Source organism: Aspergillus novofumigatus, assembly GCF_002847465.1.
Source record: "Aspergillus novofumigatus IBT 16806 chromosome Unknown P174scaffold_4, whole genome shotgun sequence".
In the NCBI taxonomy this organism is placed as follows: Eukaryota; Fungi; Ascomycota; class Eurotiomycetes; order Eurotiales; family Aspergillaceae; genus Aspergillus; species Aspergillus novofumigatus.
In genome coordinates, this window is record NW_020194277.1 from 2,504,922 (window position 1) to 2,524,340 (window position 19,419).

At 52.2% G+C, this 19,419-nt stretch overlaps 7 protein-coding genes across 7 annotated transcripts; 3 read left to right on the forward strand and 4 right to left on the reverse strand.

Moving 5' to 3' along the window:
• Positions 1-141: 141 nt before the first annotated feature.
• On the forward strand, positions 142-869 carry P174DRAFT_460444 (putative ribonuclease H1; the record flags this gene model as incomplete). Its single annotated transcript, XM_024829887.1, has 3 exons — positions 142-147; positions 187-286; positions 340-869. 3 exons carry the CDS (start codon positions 142-144, stop codon positions 867-869), a joined length of 636 nt encoding a protein of 211 aa, XP_024682963.1.
• Positions 870-3,326: 2,457 nt separating this feature from the next.
• On the forward strand, positions 3,327-9,316 carry P174DRAFT_431297 (uncharacterized protein; the record flags this gene model as incomplete). Its single annotated transcript, XM_024825685.1, has 7 exons — positions 3,327-3,581; positions 3,716-4,468; positions 4,521-5,370; positions 5,418-6,009; positions 6,071-7,734; positions 7,787-7,910; positions 7,990-9,316. 7 exons carry the CDS (start codon positions 3,327-3,329, stop codon positions 9,314-9,316), a joined length of 5,565 nt encoding a protein of 1,854 aa, XP_024682964.1.
• Positions 9,317-9,716: 400 nt separating this feature from the next.
• P174DRAFT_460446 (putative mitochondrial carrier protein) lies at positions 9,717-10,961 on the reverse strand (the record flags this gene model as incomplete). Its single annotated transcript, XM_024829888.1, has 4 exons — positions 9,717-9,811; positions 9,835-10,545; positions 10,613-10,802; positions 10,932-10,961. The coding sequence occupies 4 exons, from the start codon at positions 10,959-10,961 to the stop codon at positions 9,717-9,719; spliced, it is 1,026 nt and encodes a 341-aa protein (XP_024682965.1).
• Positions 10,962-11,469: 508 nt separating this feature from the next.
• Positions 11,470-12,575, reverse strand: P174DRAFT_460447 (putative eukaryotic translation initiation factor 3 subunit EifCh; the record flags this gene model as incomplete). Its single annotated transcript, XM_024829889.1, has 3 exons — positions 11,470-11,836; positions 11,875-12,048; positions 12,121-12,575. 3 exons carry the CDS (start codon positions 12,573-12,575, stop codon positions 11,470-11,472), a joined length of 996 nt encoding a protein of 331 aa, XP_024682966.1.
• Positions 12,576-12,972: 397 nt separating this feature from the next.
• Positions 12,973-14,187, forward strand: P174DRAFT_451259 (arylformamidase; the record flags this gene model as incomplete). Its single annotated transcript, XM_024828999.1, has 2 exons — positions 12,973-13,335; positions 13,395-14,187. Exons 1-2 carry the CDS (start codon positions 13,241-13,243, stop codon positions 14,185-14,187), a joined length of 888 nt encoding a protein of 295 aa, XP_024682967.1. The 5' UTR covers positions 12,973-13,240.
• A 456-nt stretch (positions 14,188-14,643) lies between these two features.
• P174DRAFT_512532 (casein kinase II subunit beta family protein) lies at positions 14,644-15,660 on the reverse strand (the record flags this gene model as incomplete). Its single annotated transcript, XM_024831887.1, has 2 exons — positions 15,213-15,660; positions 14,644-15,134 (listed from the first exon to the last, which is right to left on the reverse strand). Exons 1-2 carry the CDS (start codon positions 15,598-15,600, stop codon positions 14,644-14,646), a joined length of 879 nt encoding a protein of 292 aa, XP_024682968.1. The 5' UTR covers positions 15,601-15,660.
• A 794-nt stretch (positions 15,661-16,454) lies between these two features.
• On the reverse strand, positions 16,455-17,949 carry P174DRAFT_460450 (glycoside hydrolase family 6 protein; the record flags this gene model as incomplete). Its single annotated transcript, XM_024829890.1, has 7 exons — positions 16,455-16,499; positions 16,557-16,798; positions 16,854-17,111; positions 17,177-17,314; positions 17,372-17,625; positions 17,685-17,906; positions 17,945-17,949. 7 exons carry the CDS (start codon positions 17,947-17,949, stop codon positions 16,455-16,457), a joined length of 1,164 nt encoding a protein of 387 aa, XP_024682969.1.
• Positions 17,950-19,419: the final 1,470 nt, after the last annotated feature.

Here is a 19,419-nt window from a genome sequence, read left to right on the forward strand (position 1 = left end):
AGGGACAATGGCAGAAGTGAAGCCTGGGAATAGGACAGTTCAGAGGCTAACTGATACAGACCGGGCAGGACTCTGATACGGATGACACACACAGTGTGCATTCTTCGCTCAGTCATGGCGCAAGTACTCTGTTCAGTCACGATGACCGTTCCTCTGTTTCTTCAGGACCAGCATCTGTGTCATTAGTGCATGCCCTACATCACCGAGGTGAAGGGCTCTCTTTTCGACCTGAAAACGTCTACCCAGACCGTTTCACACTGGCGGACATCGAGGTGCCCCGAGGTCCGTGGGTGTACCTTGCGTGCCCAGGGTCCAGGCGCAAGTGTCCACATTGCAAAGTTCATGTGAGCCACAGCGACCACATCGTGGTCGCAGTTGACGGAGCATGCTCAAAGAACGGCAAAGACGGAGCTCGCTCATCGTATGGGGTGTTCTGGGGTCATAACAACGCGCTGAACACCGCTGTGCCCGTTGAGGGAGAAGGACACCACACGAACCAGGTAGCCGAGCTACGGGCTTGCATGAGAGCATTGCTGGACGTGGTGCACGTCAAATCTCTCTTTGAGGGCCAAGGGATCACTCTTAGCGCGGTTGTCATCAAGTCCGACTCGGAGTATCTGGTCCGCGGCGTCACCGAATGGCTCCCCAAATGGAAGAGGAACGGATGGAAGAACTCCAGGGGATTGGATGTGGCGAATTGGGAACATTTCAAGGCGATTGAGCGTCTCACGGAGGATTTGGAGAGACAAAAATTAACCATCAAGTTCTGGCATGTACCTCGGAGGAATAATCGCGATGCAGATGCTATGGCGAAGGCCGTCTTGAGGGGCGCCTGGAACCGGGGATTGGGCTTGCTCCGCTCATTCTAGGGCATGCCTTGTGGGTCTGGACATTGTATAACTTATGAGTGCTCCTGGGTTATGCGGAGGCGATCTTTTTCTTGAAACGGAGTCATGTTAGTGGGGTGTAGATGTGTTCACGGATGCGCTAGAGACTGAACCAGAACGTGAAGGCCTTTATGTACGCATATTTATCCCGTACTTCTTCCTGGTCTTCAACAACAAGAAAGAAATGACTAGCAATTGCATTGGTCCAGTTTTAACAACCTGGGATGCCTGATGCTAAAACTGCAGCCGAAGGATGGTCGTGAACTTGAAGGCCAAATTTGGCTTCACCGACAAAGCAACAACAGGGGTATCGTGACCGTCCTGTCTGCTCAGACGCGCCATACAGAGGGACCCACATTCTAACTGTACCTCTATCCAAGTTTCGAGCCTAGGGTGCATATAGGTCCGCGGTGGGGGAGAACGGGAATGGCCGTGCCATGCATGGTTTATGGGGAGACTGCCTGAGCGATGCTCGATCTGTCACTGTCAATAGCAGGAGTCAATGCTCAAGCACAGCGGGTGGTGATGAGTTAGGCTTTTAACTACTCTGTTCTCGGACATCGTAAGGAGTTGTTACTAGCCTCGAGGTACAGAGGACAGACTCATAGTCGTAGAGAGCTACGTAGCAGATATGGCTGCCAGTAAGCATGATGATGGGTCTCGAATGCCAACACGCGCTCTCATAGGTGGAGGCAAAGTCTTCGCCTTCGATGCGGTGAAGAAAATGGACAACAACAGAAGCTCAGAAACCCGCCAGTCTTTACAGTTATCCGAGGATGTTTGACTGAGGACGAATGGAAGTCGCCAGATGTTGTTTTTTTTAATCACTCTGCTGCCCGAAATCCTCGTTGCATGCATTAGGGACTTGTTGTTCTTTCCGGAGGGGCTGTCCAAAGGAGATTCTGGTCTGTAGAATGTGAACGATGGAAGCATTTCATGGGCGGTTCTCTCGCGCTTTCTTGGATCAGCATAATAATATCATTGTCTGGTGTTTAAGTAAAGTAAGTGTGGTTCCATGTATCGAGGCCGTGAAGTTGTATGGTTCTGTGGAATTCTCCACTATGTCCCAGGGTACTAGTACTGTAAAGTCTGGAAGCCTGCAAGTAGATGACTCCGCAGTAGGAAAAAGAACAACGCAAACTTGCCAGGGCTCATCTACGCTGTATATTGTTAATTAGCACATATTATTATTAAGATACTTCAAGTGAAAATGGTATATAGAATTAGGTCGTCTCCATCCATATATATATATATATATATATAACTTCTTGTCTAGATACTCACTCTTGCATACTTCATACTACACCAGTACACTATCAATTTCAAGGAGGGGGGCATCCGTTATCGATAGGATCTCCCTCCCACCGCCGGCATTCCACCAGCTGTGTGAGTTGCTCGTGCCTGCGTGACTCTTCATCTTCCCTGCTCATAAGACCCCAGCCTGTTACAATTCGGAGCTTTTCTCCCATCTCTGATTTGATTGAAAAGTATCTGCTAACCGGATGCAAATTCCTCCAGTTCTCCCGAGGTAGACCAGCGCTTGTCCCCGTTGGTCCTCCATTCGACCATTCCCCAGCCACCACTTTACAGATTTTATACCCCCGTTCACAATACGCAGTACCTACATCAGCAGTTCTTCCCGTTCTGTGAATGGACACGCTGATCAACGTGCATTGACTGAGACGATCAGGCCGAAAGGAGTAAAAAAAAGCAAAGAAAGGTCAGAGATACTCGAAAGAGGGGAACATACATACAAAAAATTTTGATGTTTCACGCAAACGCAAAGTCCGCCTCTGAAAACTGAATATACATCTGCTGCGTCCTCAACGTATCGCAGGCTGTCTAACTGACCCGCGTACTTCGTACATTAGTTCGCATTCCTAGCCCCAGTCCATCCCATACCAGTTCGTCCAATCCCGACGTGATTTTCTCGAGACGATCTTCAAATAGCTCTGCTCTCCTACGTTCCTTCCCATCACTTGATGGTCACGAATCACGACGCTTCACGGCCATTTGTCATATCCTTGTGACTGCGACTGCTATCTACTCCCTGGTGCTTTTTCTTGCTGTTCTCCTTCAACTCTTGCGCCTCGCATTCCCGCCATTGAACTTGCGATCCGATCACATTCTTCGCCGCCTGTCGCAAATCATAATCCCAAATTACTTCATGGTTTTGCGTTCCACATAGTGCAACCTTGAGCGGGTAGCCTTTTTTTTTGGTCCTTTGTACAGGGAGGCTTTCTCGTTTTCGCCATCTCACTTTTACGCTCGTTTTCTCTCATATTGTGTCGATTGACAATATATTTGAATTCTGCGCTTGTCAGTCGTTCAGAGCAAATCTGAGTTGCCTCGACCGAGGCCGGTATATCCTCGGTATCCATGAGTTTACTATAACTACTAAGTGACGGGCTACCGTTCGACAGTCGGTCGCCTCGCAGCATGGAAGGAGTCCGTATGGTTCCTAATGCTAGGCTTGCAGCGGATTTTGGAGCCAGATTACTCCCATCAATCCCTGAGCACGACATCCTCAGCCATGACTTTCCCAACGATAGGCTTTGGCAACAGGACCGGTTTCCGAGTGCTGATGCCAAAGGCAGGATTGCAACACGCCAATTAGGTGCTCGCCTGTTAGGCCCTGAGAATGAGTATGAACGGCGCCTATTGATATCTGACCTTAAGGGCATCCTCGACAAGGTAGGTGTTTTCTCCGGGTTCCTTCCAGCCCTAACCGTGAGGCCATCCTGTATCATCTTGAATCGAGCGTTAGTACTAACTGGCAATTCTTCTGAAAGGAATCGACGAGACCTCTAAACTATCTCTTAAAAGAGAGTCTAGCTTTCGAGTCGGGCCTTGAGATATGGGATCTGCCAGACTACGGTCAACCCCCTCCGTCGTACCAGGATGCGGTTAATGACCTACCTCCTGATTATGACTCACTCTCCCCTCTAGCCCGACAGAAAGACCTGATTGACGAGTCAGCGCCAGATAGAACCCCGGGTGATTTCGAGGACAACTATTCTTCTCGGCCTATTGACTTCGACGATCCAACCGGTATCCGAGAATACAAAGGAGGAAAAAAGAAGAAGAAAGGAGGAGGCGGTGGAGGTGGAGGTGGAGGCGGAGGCGGAGGCGGAGGGGCACCACCGCCGCAAGAGACTACACCACCACCAGAGGATAACAGTGGAGAGCAGCCGAATGAAGGTGGAGACGCCGGACAGAACGATGGCGATGGAGGCAATGATGGCGGGGATCCTGGCGATGGGAACAATGGAGGTGATGGAAATGGTGACGGCGGTGACGGAGGCGATGACTGGGATGCTTGGAACACCAGCAGCAGCAAAAAGGATAAAAAGAAGAAAAAGAAGGAAGAGGAAGAAGAACGGAAGAGGAAAGAAGAGGAGGAGCGGCTAGCTAAAGAGGAGGAGGGACGGAAGGCGAAAGAGGAAGAAGAACGAAAAGCAGCCGAGGAAGCAGCGGCTGCTCAGGCCAGTCTCAATTGGGCTGATGAAGCTGACGGAGGTGGTGACGATTCCTGGGCAGGGTTTGCCACAGTTGGGAAGAAAAAGAAGAAGAAGGGAAAGGTATGGCATGTTCCAACGGCCCTTGGGGCATCGTCTTCTAATCCATGAGCAGGATGTCGATCCGCCCGCCGTCGAGGCACCGTCAAACGGCTTTCAGGATGTCAGTCTGAATGATAGTGGGGTCCCTCAGTTAGATCTGAATCTTGACCCTCCTGCAGGCAGCAATGGTGGTGTTGGCTTCGGTTTCGGAGGATGGGGCAAGGATTGGAACACCGGAAGTAAATGGGGTCTCGACGCTCTCAATGTGAATGGCAACGCCAATGCCGATAGTGGAAAGGGTACCAACCCTTGGGGTGCCATTGGCAGTAAGAAAGACACCTCAAAGACCCCCGGTGGTTTTGATTTCGGGGACTTTGGAGACTCGGGCGATGCCGGGCAGAAGAACCCTGCTGCAGAAGAGAAGAAGCCCGAGGAGGATATTTGGGCCGATTTCGCGCCAGTTAGCGCCAAGGATAAGAAGAAGAAAAAGAAAGATGTTGTGGAGGAACTCCCCAAGGAACCCGAGCCTGAGCCTGAACCGCTACCAGCTCCTGAACCAGCACCTGCGGTAGATGATAGCTGGATGGCCGGTCTTTCCAAGAAGGAAAAGCGAAAGGCGAAGAAAGGTGCCAAAGTCGCCGAGGAGCCACAGGCCCCTGAGCCTGTCATTGAGGAACCGAAAACAGACAACGTGTGGGGCACGGCTGAGGAAAAGAAGGAGCCAGAAAAGGCTCCTGAAGTGGCCGATGATAATGACTGGGGCTGGGGTGTTTCGACCAAGAAGAAGGACAAAAAGAATAAAGGCGTACTGGAGACAGTCGCTCCCGTGGAGTCTCCCGCCCCTGAACCTCCCGCTCCCGAGCCTGCCCCGCAGAAGACGATTGGGGAATCGCTTGGGGATCAGTCGGCAAGAAGGACAAGAAGTCCAAAAAGGGAGCGGTTGTCGAAGAGCCTGCACCTGCCGTTAAAGAAGCGCCCCCTGAACCGCAACCGGAACCTGTACCAGAGCAAAAGGCACCTGATGATGCTTGGGGAGGCTGGGATGTTCCCAAGAAAGAGAAGAAGAAGAAGAAGGGGAAGGCGGTTGAGCCTGAGCCTGAGCCCGAGCCTGAACCTATTCCTGAGCCTGAGCCTGTACCTGAACCTGAACCTGAGCCCGAGCCCGAGCCCGAGCCCGAGCCTGCGGCCGAACCTGAACCTGAGCCGGAGCCGGAACCTGAACCTGAAAAGAAAGCCCCTGGATTGCCCGATGACCCTCTTTACGACAACTGGGTAAATTTGTCGTCAAAGGAGCGGAAAAAACGCGAGAAGGCATTAAAAAAGAAAGGCCTTCCGATACCTGGAAAAGACATCGAGATTCTTCCACCACCAGAAGCAGAGCCCGCGCTAGAAGCGGCTCCTGAACCCGCTCCTGAACCTCCTGTGGAACCTGAGCCTGAGCCAGAACCTGAGCCGGTCGTTGAACCACAACCAGAGCCTGAGCCAGTTGCCGAACCAGTACAGGAAGAACCTGTAGTCGAGGATAGCTGGGGTATCTGGACCTCCTCAAAGGACAAGAAGAAGTCCAAGAAGAACAAGATTGCCGATGACCCGCCGCCCCTGCCCCAACACCTCCCTCACTAGGCTTGGATCCCGACCCCCTGTTCCGGAAGAGGTGGCGGAGGATCTCCTATGCGATGATGGCACCAAGCCTTCTAAAGGAACCAAAAAGGGATCCTTTGGCGTGGATGAAACTCCCACTAAAGCAGCGAGGGGATTTTGGGCGACGCTCGGTGCAGCTACAATGGGCTCCAGACCAAAGGCTACAAGGAAAAAATCAGAGGAGAAGCCAAAGCTCATTGAACCTGCAAAGGAACCTGAGCCCGACCCGGAACTACCTGTACCTGCCCCGGAGCCCCTTGCTGATCTGCTTGGGGACATTGGGCATGCACCAATGCCTGAAGCGCCCGAGCCGCCTGTCATTGACGAGCCAGCCGCGCCAACCGCGCCGCCAGCAAAGAGCACCTCCAAGGCCAAGTCATCCGCCAAGCTCTCAGTTGCCGAGCGCATCAAAGCCCTCGAGCAAGCCAAAAAAGAGAGGCTGAAGGAGAAGGCGAAAGCTAAGGAAATCGTACCACCACCGGAAACCCCTCAGGAAGAACTTGCCGTAGAGATCCCACCTGAGCCCGTCGAAGCGCCCAAGATCTCTCGGGAGTCTGTGCCGGGAAGCTTCCCAGACGCCTTTGAGGACGACTTCCAGGAACCTCCACCTCCTGCTCCTGAACCCGAGCCGGAGCCATCGGTTGATCCACCGCGTGAGCCTGAGCCTGAGCCTGCTCCAGCCCCAGCTCCTTTGTCCAAAAAAGCCGAGAAGAAGAAAAAGAAGAAGGGTAAGCTTGTGGAGCCCGAGCCTGAGCCGGTACCAGCGCCTGAGCCAGAGCCAGAGCCGGAACCAGCACCTGCGCCTGATCCTGAGCCCGCACCTGCACCAGTACAGCTCTCGAAGACTGAGAAAAAGAAGAAAAAGAAGGCCAAGGCTGTCGAACCAGAACCCGCGCCACCGGAACCTGAGCCAGAGCCAGAGCGGGCGCTTGGACCCGAGCCCGAACCGGAACCTGAGCCTGCTGCTGAGCCTGTAGACCCACCTGCCCAGGAGCCAAAGGCCACCAAGAAAACCAAGAAAAGCTCCAAGTCCAGAATGACCGAACTGACCATGGAGGTACCATCAGCTGGAGATGTACCTGCTGAAGAGCCTGGTGCAGAGGCTGGTGGTCCGCCTACTCCTCCACCTGAGCCCGCTGCACCAGGAAGATCAGCGAAGAAAGAGCGCGCTCGAGTTGAGCGAACTCCCGGTGTTGCTTCGTGGGCCTTCTGGGGCGCTACTCCTACTCCTAGGAAATCAGCCCATAGAGAGGTCAGGTCTAGCCGAAGGGAACCTTCATCCGCCGGAGTCGTACGGTCAAAGTCCACCAAACATTCAAGGCGACAAGAAGTGCCTCATGAGGCGGAAAAGACGTCTGGTTCTGACGGAGACAAACGACAAGGGAGCAAAGAGGACCGGACGACAACCTTCTCCAACTTCATCCTTGGCGGTCCTCCTGCGCCGACCAGAATGAAGTCATCACGTAGACATGGGGCATCCGCGTCTAAGCAGGCATCTAGGCGGCCGTCCATCGACATCAATGAGGCCGCACTCCCAACCCCTCCACCGGATGAGAAATTTAAAGTGTCGGATAAAGCAGCGAGGATGATGGGGGTTGGTGCATCGAGGCACAAGGAAAGACCGAGTGGGACGCGGAGAAGATCCAGTAAGTTAACAGTGCCCCAAGAATTTCAAGAGATGCCTAACATGGCCTTCAGGCGTACGTGATCCATACGCTATTGATGACGATATTGTCGTGGTTGACCGGGATGAGGTGGACGGCCATTCACCGAAGGAATACTCGAGAGAATCCCGGGGTCCAGGAAAAGATCCAGTACAAAGGTGAGTTATCATCCTGACCATGTCCTCCTAATGCACCGTCCAAAATTCTAATATCCTTGTCACACCAGTCGCAGTCCAGAGCGTATGAAGATGACGCGGTCATGGTCGAGCCAGATCAACACCACCAAGGGCCAGATGTAATGTCGGGTCCGGATGATCTGGCATTTGTGGAAGCACCGAGGGAACGACGCGTAAAGCGCTCTAATACCTTGCCGAAGAAACAAGACACTGGTGGTCTCATGGGTCTCATCGGCTCGCTCCGAAGGAACACACGCCCTGAAATGCCAGATCGTCGGAAATCTCGATCTTACCGTGATGAAGATGTCAGGTACATGACGGAACCAGAGCGAGACGAGGCTCGACGCTTGACGCGAGAAGAAAGGAGACGCCGCTCCATGAAACCTGGTATTGACGACGAAGGCTTCGTTACTGACGGCGGGCCTGTCAGAGGCGTCCCAGACGCCGAAGCGGAAGAAGCTGAGGCAAGGAGAGCGGCACGCCGATCACACCGCACATCACGCCATGCGCCTTCTGATCAGTTTCGGGAGGATGAGACTAAGGAAGCCGAAGAAAGACACGCCAGGCGGAGAGAGCGAGAACAAGCTCGCGAGCGAGAGATGTATGAGAGGCAAATGCGAGAAGACGAAGAGCGAGAAGCAAGACGTCGAGAGGAAAGGCGAGCCCGACGAGCGGCTCGTGAAGCACAACGTGCCAAGGAGGAACAAGAGGCCAGGGAGGCAGAAGCTCGCGCCGAAGCTAAAGCTGCAGAACGACGGGAACGGAGAAGACAGCGGGAGGCAGAGATGCTCGAAAACCCAGCATACAATTCAGGATCCAGACGGCGCCCTCCACGTGCTTCTGAAAGAGCACCGGAAGATTACTATCTTGATCAACGTCATGATATGGAACAAAGACATCGACGGACTCAACGATCCGTTGACGACCGCGAGAAATCAAGACGGCGAGGGTCGAGAGGCCCGGAGCCGGTCAGACCTCCACCTATGATGTCTGGGGCTCGGAGGGACAAGACCACCTCCTGGGTCGATTCGCAGGCGGTTGATCCCCCCGAACCACCCCCAATCGTGCCAACGGTGCTCGATGTGCCACTTCCTCCGGGGGACCAAAACGCACACTCCATCTCTTCGGACGAGGAGGCGCGACGTGCTTTGCGCCGCCGGGCTCGCCGACGGGCCAGATACCCGGGCCTCGCCGATGAAGAGATCGAAGAGCTGCGCGCGCGGAAGCGTGAAGCTCGACGATCTGACCGTGCGAAAAGCAGTTCTGGCAGTGGAGATTATGACCGGGACCGTGGAATGAGGTCGTACGACGGCCGGTATCCTCATGTGCCGCCTCCGACCTCTGGCGCAAAGATGTCCAGTTGGTTCAAGAAACTGACCAATCTATAATTTCTTGCTAAGGTTGCTACATTATCGACAGTGAAGGCTGAAACGAATTCAGCTTAATGATTGAAATGACGGAATGAATATGGACGATAGAATGATTATTTGACGACGATATACCTCGAAAGGCACGATACAATCTTACTGTTATGGAATTCAATATATCGCTGGCTTGGAGTAGCTGGTGTGTATGATTAGCAATGCAATCCATCCTTTACTCTGCTCCCTCTTTGCCAATATGTTGAATGAATCCATGCTATGGTGCAGAACGGGTTCTCTACTCTATAAAAAAGCTTAGGAGGCTCTAGCGATAGTCTAGTGTTACAGAGATGCTAAACATTAGGCAAAATCGACTGAAGCGAAACCCAATGATGCCCAGAATCGCGCTTCCAGTGCCACATACTGACTAGATGGCAGCCTCTTCTTTCGAGCCACCTACTTCAACCCGTGTGTTCAACCCATCTTTCTCCCGCCGTCTATTCTCTAAATAGAACCTTCCCCCTCATACATGCTCAGGTACATACTGAGCGAGACAGCCGTCCACGCAGCGCGAATTGCACCGCCCTTGAAGAGACCTCTGATCCCTTCATTGCGGTAGATCTCCTTACCCACCCTGAGCGTTCCCCAGCCAGCCGTCTTCTTCTTTGCGCTTCCATTCCCATCACCATTGTGATTCTTACTGGCCGAAAGCATCATCCTCGTCTTGATCACATCAATCGGGGTCGTCACGACCGACGCGATCATCCCGGACATGGACGCCGACATCCCCGTCAGCGCCGCCCTCTCCACCACCGGATCCCACTCCCGCGTCTGCATCGCACCATCCTCCTTCCGCCTCTTCCTCCACTCCACAAGATGCGACCTGAAAAACTCAAACAGGGGGAAATTCAGCCCCGTAAAGGGCAGATTGCGCCCCACCAGCGCCGTGTACCCGCTCCACAGCTTCCACGGCCGATGCTTGAACCGAGCAATCACCTGCGTCATGGCGCTCTTTGCATCCTGCCCGCCCTTGCTGGTGTTCACGTTGGTGACCTGCGCGTTCTGCTTGAGGACTTCGGCGGGCGTCATCATGAGGCAGGCGACCATTTCCGCGGTCGAGGACGAGATGGCGTGGATGATGGGTTGCGGGAGGGAGTGTGTGAAGGGGAGAGGGTTGTTGTCTGGATTGTGGTGGTGCCTTGATGCGTTCATCAGGGTGTACTTGACTGCTTCGTAGGTGGTGAAGAAGGCTCCTGCTGTTTTCATTTGTGAGGTTTCGCTCTGGCTAACACACACGAAGAAACGGGAAGAACGAGAACATACAACCTGGTATTGTGGACAGCACCACGCTCCAAACTCCCTGGTATAAGCCTCCGTAGAGGGCGCTCCGGCGCACTGCTCCTGTCGCTGCATCCTTGTAGAGTCGGTTGTAATCGGGCGATTGGACTCGGGTTTTGAGGGTGTCGAAGGGGTAAACGATCAAGTCTACGGTCACTGCAGCAAATGCTCCGGCCTGTAAAGCTAGATTAGCATGCGAATATGCAAGGTATGTGTCAAATCCAGTGTCAAATCCAAACAAATGTCTTGCTCGAGTGTACTAGTGTGACGTGGAGGCATACTCCCTGGTATGGAGAAGACTCACAATCCAGATGTCAAGGTTACTGTTGTACATAGAGAATGCTGCGCGAAAGACTCTAGGGCTCTATTATGATTCTATGAAATGCAAGGCAAGAAAATGAAATATCCAAGACCAGAAATGCATGGCTGAGTGAGCTCATTGTAGCTTGTCGCATTGTCTATGTATCTACCTTATCTAATCGGGTTATCGATTGCGACGATGCATTATGAGGTCATGATTGCTCACGTGCAAAGCAGTACCCTAACAAGGTTAGGGCATGGTGCCTGTGCCTGTTCCTGTGCCTGGTCCATCCAAGTGCCTGTCGATCTCAAAGAGATAGCGCAGATAGTGTCTAGAAAAGTCCAAAACGGTAGGCTATACATCAACTCAGACGGGACGTGCTCTCAGGTCATACCCGTAACTCTATTCGTCAAATGGAATAAGCAAACAGGAGACATATTAACAGTGGAATATAAGAATTTTTCCTGCCTACGCCATAAGGTCATGCAAGTCCCAAAATCCCCATAGATTGAGATAAATCATCACGAGCCCGGTCACACGCTTATTTGGCGGTCTCACCGGGCAACAGGTTGCCCTTCACAGCAAACATCTTTCCAGTCGTGGACGAAACAAAGCTGTCAATCTGGCGCGCGTACTGTTCCACCTGCCGGCTGTTCAGCATGCTCTCGAGGCGGCTAGGCTCCTGGGGCAGCTTAAACAGGCGCTGCCACTCGTCCTCGGGCAGAAGAGGCTGCTTGAGCGCCGCGCGAGTGGCGTTCTCCTGCTTGCGCTTCTGCTGCCAAGTGCTGATTTTCTGCTGCTCGCGCGCGAGCGAGCGCTGGTAGTACTGGAAGTTGTTGGTCTCAGTGTGGTGAGTCTCCATGCTGTCCAGAAGCAGGTCGCAGTTCTTCTCCAGGAAGGGGTCGATGCTAAGGGTGAGGTTGTCGTAGTTGGGGCGAGAATAGACGACTTGACGAAGGGTCCGGATTCCAGGGCGGCCAGCGATGGGGGAAGATCCGTAGGAGCCGGAATGTTGGGAGTCTGAAGCTGGTGGATGAAAGAGGTGATCAGGTGAGAGTTGTGGATCTCTACGGGAAGTTCAACAAAGATATCCTGGTATCTCAGGCCGGACTTTTGCAACCTATCGTTCAGTTAGCGACACGTTCTCATCGTCTGAAGAGTCGTGCTGAAGATGGAAAATCGGTAGACATACTCCTCCGAGGTAAACTTGTTCTCCTTGAAAGCCGCCATGAATTTAGGAGACAGGCGGAACGCTCTGAGGCTCAGGCTTCCCTGAGAGCTGCGGCTGACGTCGTGCACGAGAGCTACTGTCCGCTCGTTCATTTCCTTCTGGTAAAAGAACTGGTTCTCGATCATGTTCATGTTGACGAAGTTGCCCATGTTGGCGCTCGTATACCAACCAACGTTGTTGGCGTCCACGTTGACCTCTCGAAGCATACGGATCATCTCCGCCTGGTAGACGGTATTGGCCTTAGCGCGAGGAGCGGCGGCAGCAGGGTTGGCAGTAGCATTGTCAAAGTGCGACTCGGGAGGCACCTCGACGACGGGGAACGGGAAGCTGTTTGTGATTTCCAGAGTTCCACCAACATCCATGCCAACAATCGATCCGGTCGCCGTCGTCGGGAAAGTCTGAGAGCAGTGCTTCATAATCTTCATGACCACCTGTAAACGCGTCGCATGAGTATAAATTCTTCATTGCCCTGCTTCGATAAAGTGGGGGGGCGGATTTTTTCCTGGGGAAGATGATCATACCAAGGCCTCGACCTTGACGGCCGTGAGGGGGTTTCGTTCCTATTTAAATCGATCAGCCAAAGGCGTTTGATACCATTTCCGCGATATCATCACTTACTCCGCCATGTTGGATATAGCAGGCCGTGGAATGCTTCTGACAGCGACGATGGTTGATAGACGGCGTTGGTTTGTGTGGATGAGTTGAACAATTTCCCACCGCCTAAGGCCAGAATAAGTTTAGCGTGCCAAGACCGCTTGGGAATAGAGACAACAACATCACTCTGCGATTCCTCCCTCCATGCACTCGGGATCTCAGATTATGAATAGATTATGGACTGACACCTTCATCGCATTAATGACAGACCTCATCATCCTTCGGTGTGCGCAATTATGATAGTCTGAATTTAGAAGTAATGAGCCGCTGCACCATTAAAACCAAGGTCACTAGAGAGGTAGTAATCGGCAGTGGCTATGCCACCTCGGCCCCTCTTGATCGATAACCCATTTTCTGTCTACTTGACATTTCAGTTACTTGTACAGTGCACCGAGAACTAGCTCTTGGACGCAAATATAACGTGGTAATGCCTACAGAAACGCTTCAGTATGGACATCACAAGCTCCAAACAGTGACAATCTCCACCGTATCAGACAACCTCGATGCAGGCTATTGGGTGATGTATACAACCCAGGACCCCCAGATCTCAAGGAAATCTTAATTGACAATACGTGAACAAGACTGATCCACGGCGGAGCCTGGAGAGACCCAACTCAAACAGCCGTCTCGTACCTCACCCCGGCCGAGTCCATCCTCACCACACCCCCAGCATACACCTCCACAACCCTTCCGCACATCGCAGCCTTCGCATCGATCGAGTACCGCTTGAGTGCCCACCCGAGCTACCCACAGAATCCCGATCACACTGATCCTACTGAACACCGCAATGCCAAACATCCAGACCATATCCGCGACGTGCAAGCAGCTCTGGATCTCTTGCAGCGCAAGTATGGGTTCGGGACCAAGTATATCCTCGTCGGGCACAGCGCTGGTGCGACTTTGGCCTTTCAATCGGTGATGGGAGCTTTCCGGGACAGCGCCGCTGCTGTTGTTTCTCCTCCAGCTGCGATACTGGGGATGGCGGGTATTTATGATTTACGACTTCTGCGTGATACCCATCGGCATATTTCTGCGTATCAAGAGTTTATTGAAGGGGCGTTCGGTTCTGACGAAGCGGTGTGGGGTGCGGCCTCGCCTGCCTCTGTGAATGGCTCGGAGGGAGTTGAGGGGGGATGGACATCTGGTCGACTGGCTGTGCTGGCGCACTCGGCTGAAGATGGGCTTGTGGACGCTGCTCAGCAGCAGGCGATGCAAGCTGCACTCAGTCGCTGGGAGGACAGCACACCGCAAGGGAGTGGCCAGAGACGAGTTGAAATGCTCTCTCTCAAAGGCGACCATGATGACGCCTGGATAAAGGGAGACGAGCTGGCAAGGGCCATTGCTCATACATTAGCGGGCCTACAGAAAGTGTAGCGTTGCCTCAATAGTGCTATGTTATGTTCGGGCTTGAGGCTCTACTGACTCGTCCTACGCTACGATTCTACAAGATAGAGGAAAAGGTCAAAGAAGCGTCTGCTGACCATCACCAGTCATTTCATGAATTACAAAAATCCTTGCTTCATCTCGATTAACGTCCGGAGGGATGTCCTAGAACAAGGTAGGATGTGAAAGTAGTACACATTAGAAGGGAAAGGGGCAAAGCCGTTTTCAAAACTCGCCAACGCCCACCCAGTGTTCATCATCGTCATCACGATTGTCAATTACATGCAAATGAAAATGAAAACTCCGTAATACGCCTGGTATTCGGTTAAAGCCAGCTGGTGAGAAAGTATCAGAAAGATGAAAAGGACCACCCGGCGCCAATTGCGACAGTCGAGAAGCGCATCGCGACATGTGCAGAGCTCTCTTGAAGAGATGCTAAAGGGCGACTCAGTTGCCGAGGTCCATACGACCCGAGCCAGCGTCACCCAAAAGCTTCTCTTCCTTTACTTCAGAGGCCTGGTCTTCACCCTCCGAGTCTTCCTCATCGTCATCCTCCAACTCGCTGTCTTCGGCGTATTTCACCTCCACACCGGCTTCGTTAAGACGACTTCTCATCTGCTCACGATAGCGATCCTGCCAGCGGGCCAGAGCGGCACTGGCATGCACGCGGAAACCGTAGATGCGAGGCTCATAGCGGCGAGTGCTCTTGGGGGGAACCAGATTGGGGAACACCTGAAAGAAGATGCTATGGAATGAAGAACCGAAGTAGGCGCCGTCGATAGAGGAGTGACGAGAAGACTTAGGATTGTAGATGTCCTCGCACTTGGCGCAGTAGAGTCTGACAGTGCTCTGGTTGGCAATATCGTGCAAGCCCATCGGGAGGAGGTGCTGACCCTCGCACAAAACGCGGGGCATTTGCCGAAGTCGCCATTTTTGTACTTTTCAGCCTAAACGAAGGAAGACGAGGTCAGCTATTGAGCCTATAATCTGATGTGGTGTTCTGGTGGCAGCAACACATACCATCTTGCCAAGGCCACGAGTAGTGACAATGTATCTTGCGTGAACGAGGCCGTAGAGATGACGGGCAGACTTCTCGATCTGCTCGCGTAGATCATCATCCGCATCAAGATCAAAGACGTCGGTCACAAGGTCCAGCGCATACTGGTAGTAAGGAACTTCAGTGTTGAGACCGGTAAGATTGAAGCGATCGGTCAAGTATTCCTCGTCGATTTCGCAGAAATACTCGTTTCCGCGGGAGGAGATAAACTGCGTGGTATACTGTGAGCAAGGCATCGCAGATGGAGGATTATTGCGTCCCCAGAAACAGAGGTTGTAGAATCTTTCATTGGATTCATTGCCCCGAGCGTGAGCGAAAAGATCGTCACTAGTCGAAGACTCGGCCATTGTGGAAGGGTCGGGTTAGGATGTAGAGGGTTGGTGGGACGCGTGGTAGGATGATGCTGATGCGCATGAGGTGAAATTGAGCACCAGCCAGCTCTCTAGGAGAGGCCTCAATGTTTTCACCAGCCGCGATTGCATCGTGAGGGCAGCCACGACCCATCTCCGGAGATGAACACCCTCCAACAGTACTTAGGTTCAAAGAAACAGATTCAACTTACCCAATCTCTCCAGTAGCTAGTGTAATCACTATCGGTTTCACTGTTAAAGTCCTCCATCATGTTTACTGTTTAAGTCGACGACCAAATGAGGGGGAAACAAGTGGTGCTGGTTTGCTCTGCCTGTAGCAGTTACTGAGAGAAGGCTGGATTTGGCAGCCCCAAACCAACAGAGCTCTCAGAACCGTACAGCTATGGAAGATTCTCCTCAGAGCATAGAAAAGCCAGATCTCAAAAGGCGGACAGCGATCAAAGTGTTAGGAACAGAGAATATGAGATAAATGTCAGATAGTAGTCGCAGTGTGTGTCTCTTCTCCATTCTGTTCGACTGTTATCAGTGGATCACACTCTTCTGGTTAGCGCGGGGTTGGCGGTGAACATTTTGCCTAACAAGCATCACCGCCTTCATCAACATTCTCTTCTAAGGGTGATGGGTGTTGTCTTTGATTCTCTGATCCTACTGTGTTGTGTTCTTGCATTACTCGTTAGAGAACCAGAGGGGCGAAGTTGCATATCTTGACCCACGCATTACTCTGAGGTCATAGTCGTCGAAATGACGTGCTATATACAGAATGCTTCTGCTGAGAAGAATATGTAAACAGAGAGTATCCACCGAACCATCCAGTGATCCTCTGGCCTCGTCTAGAACGAGGGGTTGGCGTTTCGAAGAAGCTGTTCAAAATAGGCCTGTGTTCTATTCGTTAGTACAGCCCAGACTTGGATGGAGCTGCTTTGGGAACATACCTGAAACCACGTGCCAGCTTCAGGGGCTGGCTTGAGAGCGTCCTCGAGTCCACATTTTGCATCGTAGCGTTTAGCAGAGGTGTCCGAGGTGCCATCACTCTCACCACCGGGCTTAACCCAGACGAAAGCATCCACCAACTTGTCTCCTGTGTCAGTGGTTGGCCGGACTCCGAAGCCAGTGCCAATCACGTTGCACCAGTCACCCCATGCAAGCTGTCCAGTGGGCTGCTTTCCGTTGCGGCCTATGAAGGAACCTTGTTAGGCGGTCGGTCAGGTGGGTAACATTGTAAGACTTACCGGTGTCAACGATGAAATGAGCATCGAATCCAGCGCTGGCCAGCTGTGGGGCGAAGTTGTTGATATAGCTCTTCTCGTCGCAGACAGCATTTCCTTGGGTGTAAGAGGGGCACGTCGTGGCGACGAAGGCATTGAAATTAGCCACGTTGGTCACGAGACCACGCACTGAAGCAGGTGAACTTGCGTTCTTGTACACGGATGCATACAGTTGGGCTGCTGGACCAATATTCGCGGGCCAGCCCAGCCAGCCAGCATGTCCTGTACAGCATACTCAGCAAGGCGTCCTGCACACCAATCACACGGGGCGCATGCAGCCAACTTACCAGCGTCTAGATACATCGCAACATTCGGGGCACTGAGTTTCGTCAGAGCATAGTTGGTACACTCCAGATACGCATCATGAGCGTTCGCACACTTGGGCACTGCCATGTTTGTCACGAGATTGGCCAAGCTGTCAGGCTCTGCTTGAAGTCAGAATCAAGCACGAAGGGTACTCATCGGCAGCGGAGCGGACTCACCAATGACGAGGATAATCTGGGTATCAGGATAATTGTCGATGTGTTCGCGGATGGAATCAATGTAGGCCTTGTACTTCTCAACACCACCATCTGCAATAACTAATTCTCCATTGCTGGCCAATGCAGCGCAGTCACGGTCTGGAAGGTTGTAAACAACGAAAATCCCAGCAATTGGAGGGCTTGCTCCTGCATCGTTCTTGGCTTTGATGTCCCTGAGGTATTCGCCCATTTTCGGGACTTTGGCGCTGGTGTCCCTGAACAATCTGTTAGGAACGGACTCGCAGAAGTATTCAATGCAGCGGTATAAACTTACATCCAAAGGAAAGAGGGTACTTTCGCAACTGCACTTGCCTTGGCGACCAGAGAGGCTGGCAACGAGGGAATGGCAATATTCTCAACCTCAGACGCATAGTAAGGATTCACATAGAGCTGATGTCCCTCAAAGGGATTACCACCTGCTGCCGCCGTGGTCGCAGGGGCCCCGTAGTGGGAGCAGGAGAGGTAGGAGTGCCAGTTGGTTGAGGCAAAGCTCTCACTGCAGAGCACAGGAAGGGTAAAAGAGCAAAAAGAGACCGCATATTGACGGCTTAAATCCAGTGATAAACTTTGAATCCTCAGCTGAGACGCCCGTGTGTTGCGTTGAAGTGGAATGCAAGGTCTGCTGTACAATGCCTGACTCTCATGTTGAGGGTCTTCGAGGCCCATTTATACTTCTTCTGTCTTCCTCTTCATAGTTCATATCTCATGCATCCGGCACCCCGGCTGCCCGAAGAGACAAGGAGTTAGTGAGATATTCTGCTAGAACTGAAACACACAGAGAGCCGGACTAATTGGGTGAGGATTGAAGAAAGGCATCAGAAGGGCTTTTTCCAACTACTCTTGGCACATTCTGGCCAATATCGTGAAAGGATGCTGACACTCCAAGGAAACGATACGGGCTGTCCGTCACTGAAAAGGCTCATCATTTGATGATCGCTGTATCTTCGGCACACCTTGACTTTCTTCCGCCACCTGCCATACCCTCGATGCGTTGAAAAGCCTGATGATATTTAGCCGGACTGGTCCTGCCGCTTGCTGATATGCCCAGAGGCCTAGGGAGCATGTCCCCTCCTGTGTTCAGACACAATCGCAAGTCTTGGAAGCGCCGTTCGAGCAACCAAATACCAATTGGGAATCGTTCACGGAAAATTACCGGTTCAAATCAGATGATCGTCGGGGAATTTTTGATGAAGGAGCACGGCGTGAGGAATCGAAATGGCAGGAAATCGCGGGGGCGGAAGTGTGTCGAAACTGGGCCTGTTTCATCTATGGTGATAATTTGCTCCTTCTGGAAGCGAATAATACAATCTTCTGTCTCCCTGTGAGAAAGGAGAGGAGTGAAATTCAACTTTGTACGAGGAGCACTGAATTGCCGATCCTTTTTGGGTAGTACCCTTCAATTCGCGCAGGGTTTGAGACCATGATCCGTGCCCATGAGAGATAGATGAAGCTATCATATTGCACTGCCAAGATGCGGAGTTTTTGAGTCCAATCCAGATCCGTTCAGAACATGATCTTCTGATCAGTTTGCGGCCCGAAACCCCGTTGGGAAGTGGGCATCTTTGAATATATGAGCATTGTCTCTTCGGTGAGAGCGAAATCCGTGTACTTGGCACACTCATTGATTCCGCGATTGTCAGTTCAAAACGTGGACTGTCAATATTGCGGAATCCTTCCTAAACTCTGATATAGTCAGGAGTATTTGTTGTCTCAGCACTTAGATTGGCTGGCGTAATTAGGCTCTCAGAATAGGCAGATGGCGTTGCGCCACCTTAAAAGGTTAATATATAATACGCCTCCCTCGATATTCAGCTGCAGTGGCTCCTGCAGCCAGCAGTAGGTATGGTCGCTAAACTAGCTGATGGACTCGATGTATATTCTGCAAACTATGAAGTACTTGCAGGATAGTGATTTCTTAATTAAATTCGAATACGTTACTTATGAGCTAATAAGGAAATGACTGTCAAAGTCTGTAGATAATAGAACAACAAGAAAGAAGATAAAATCAC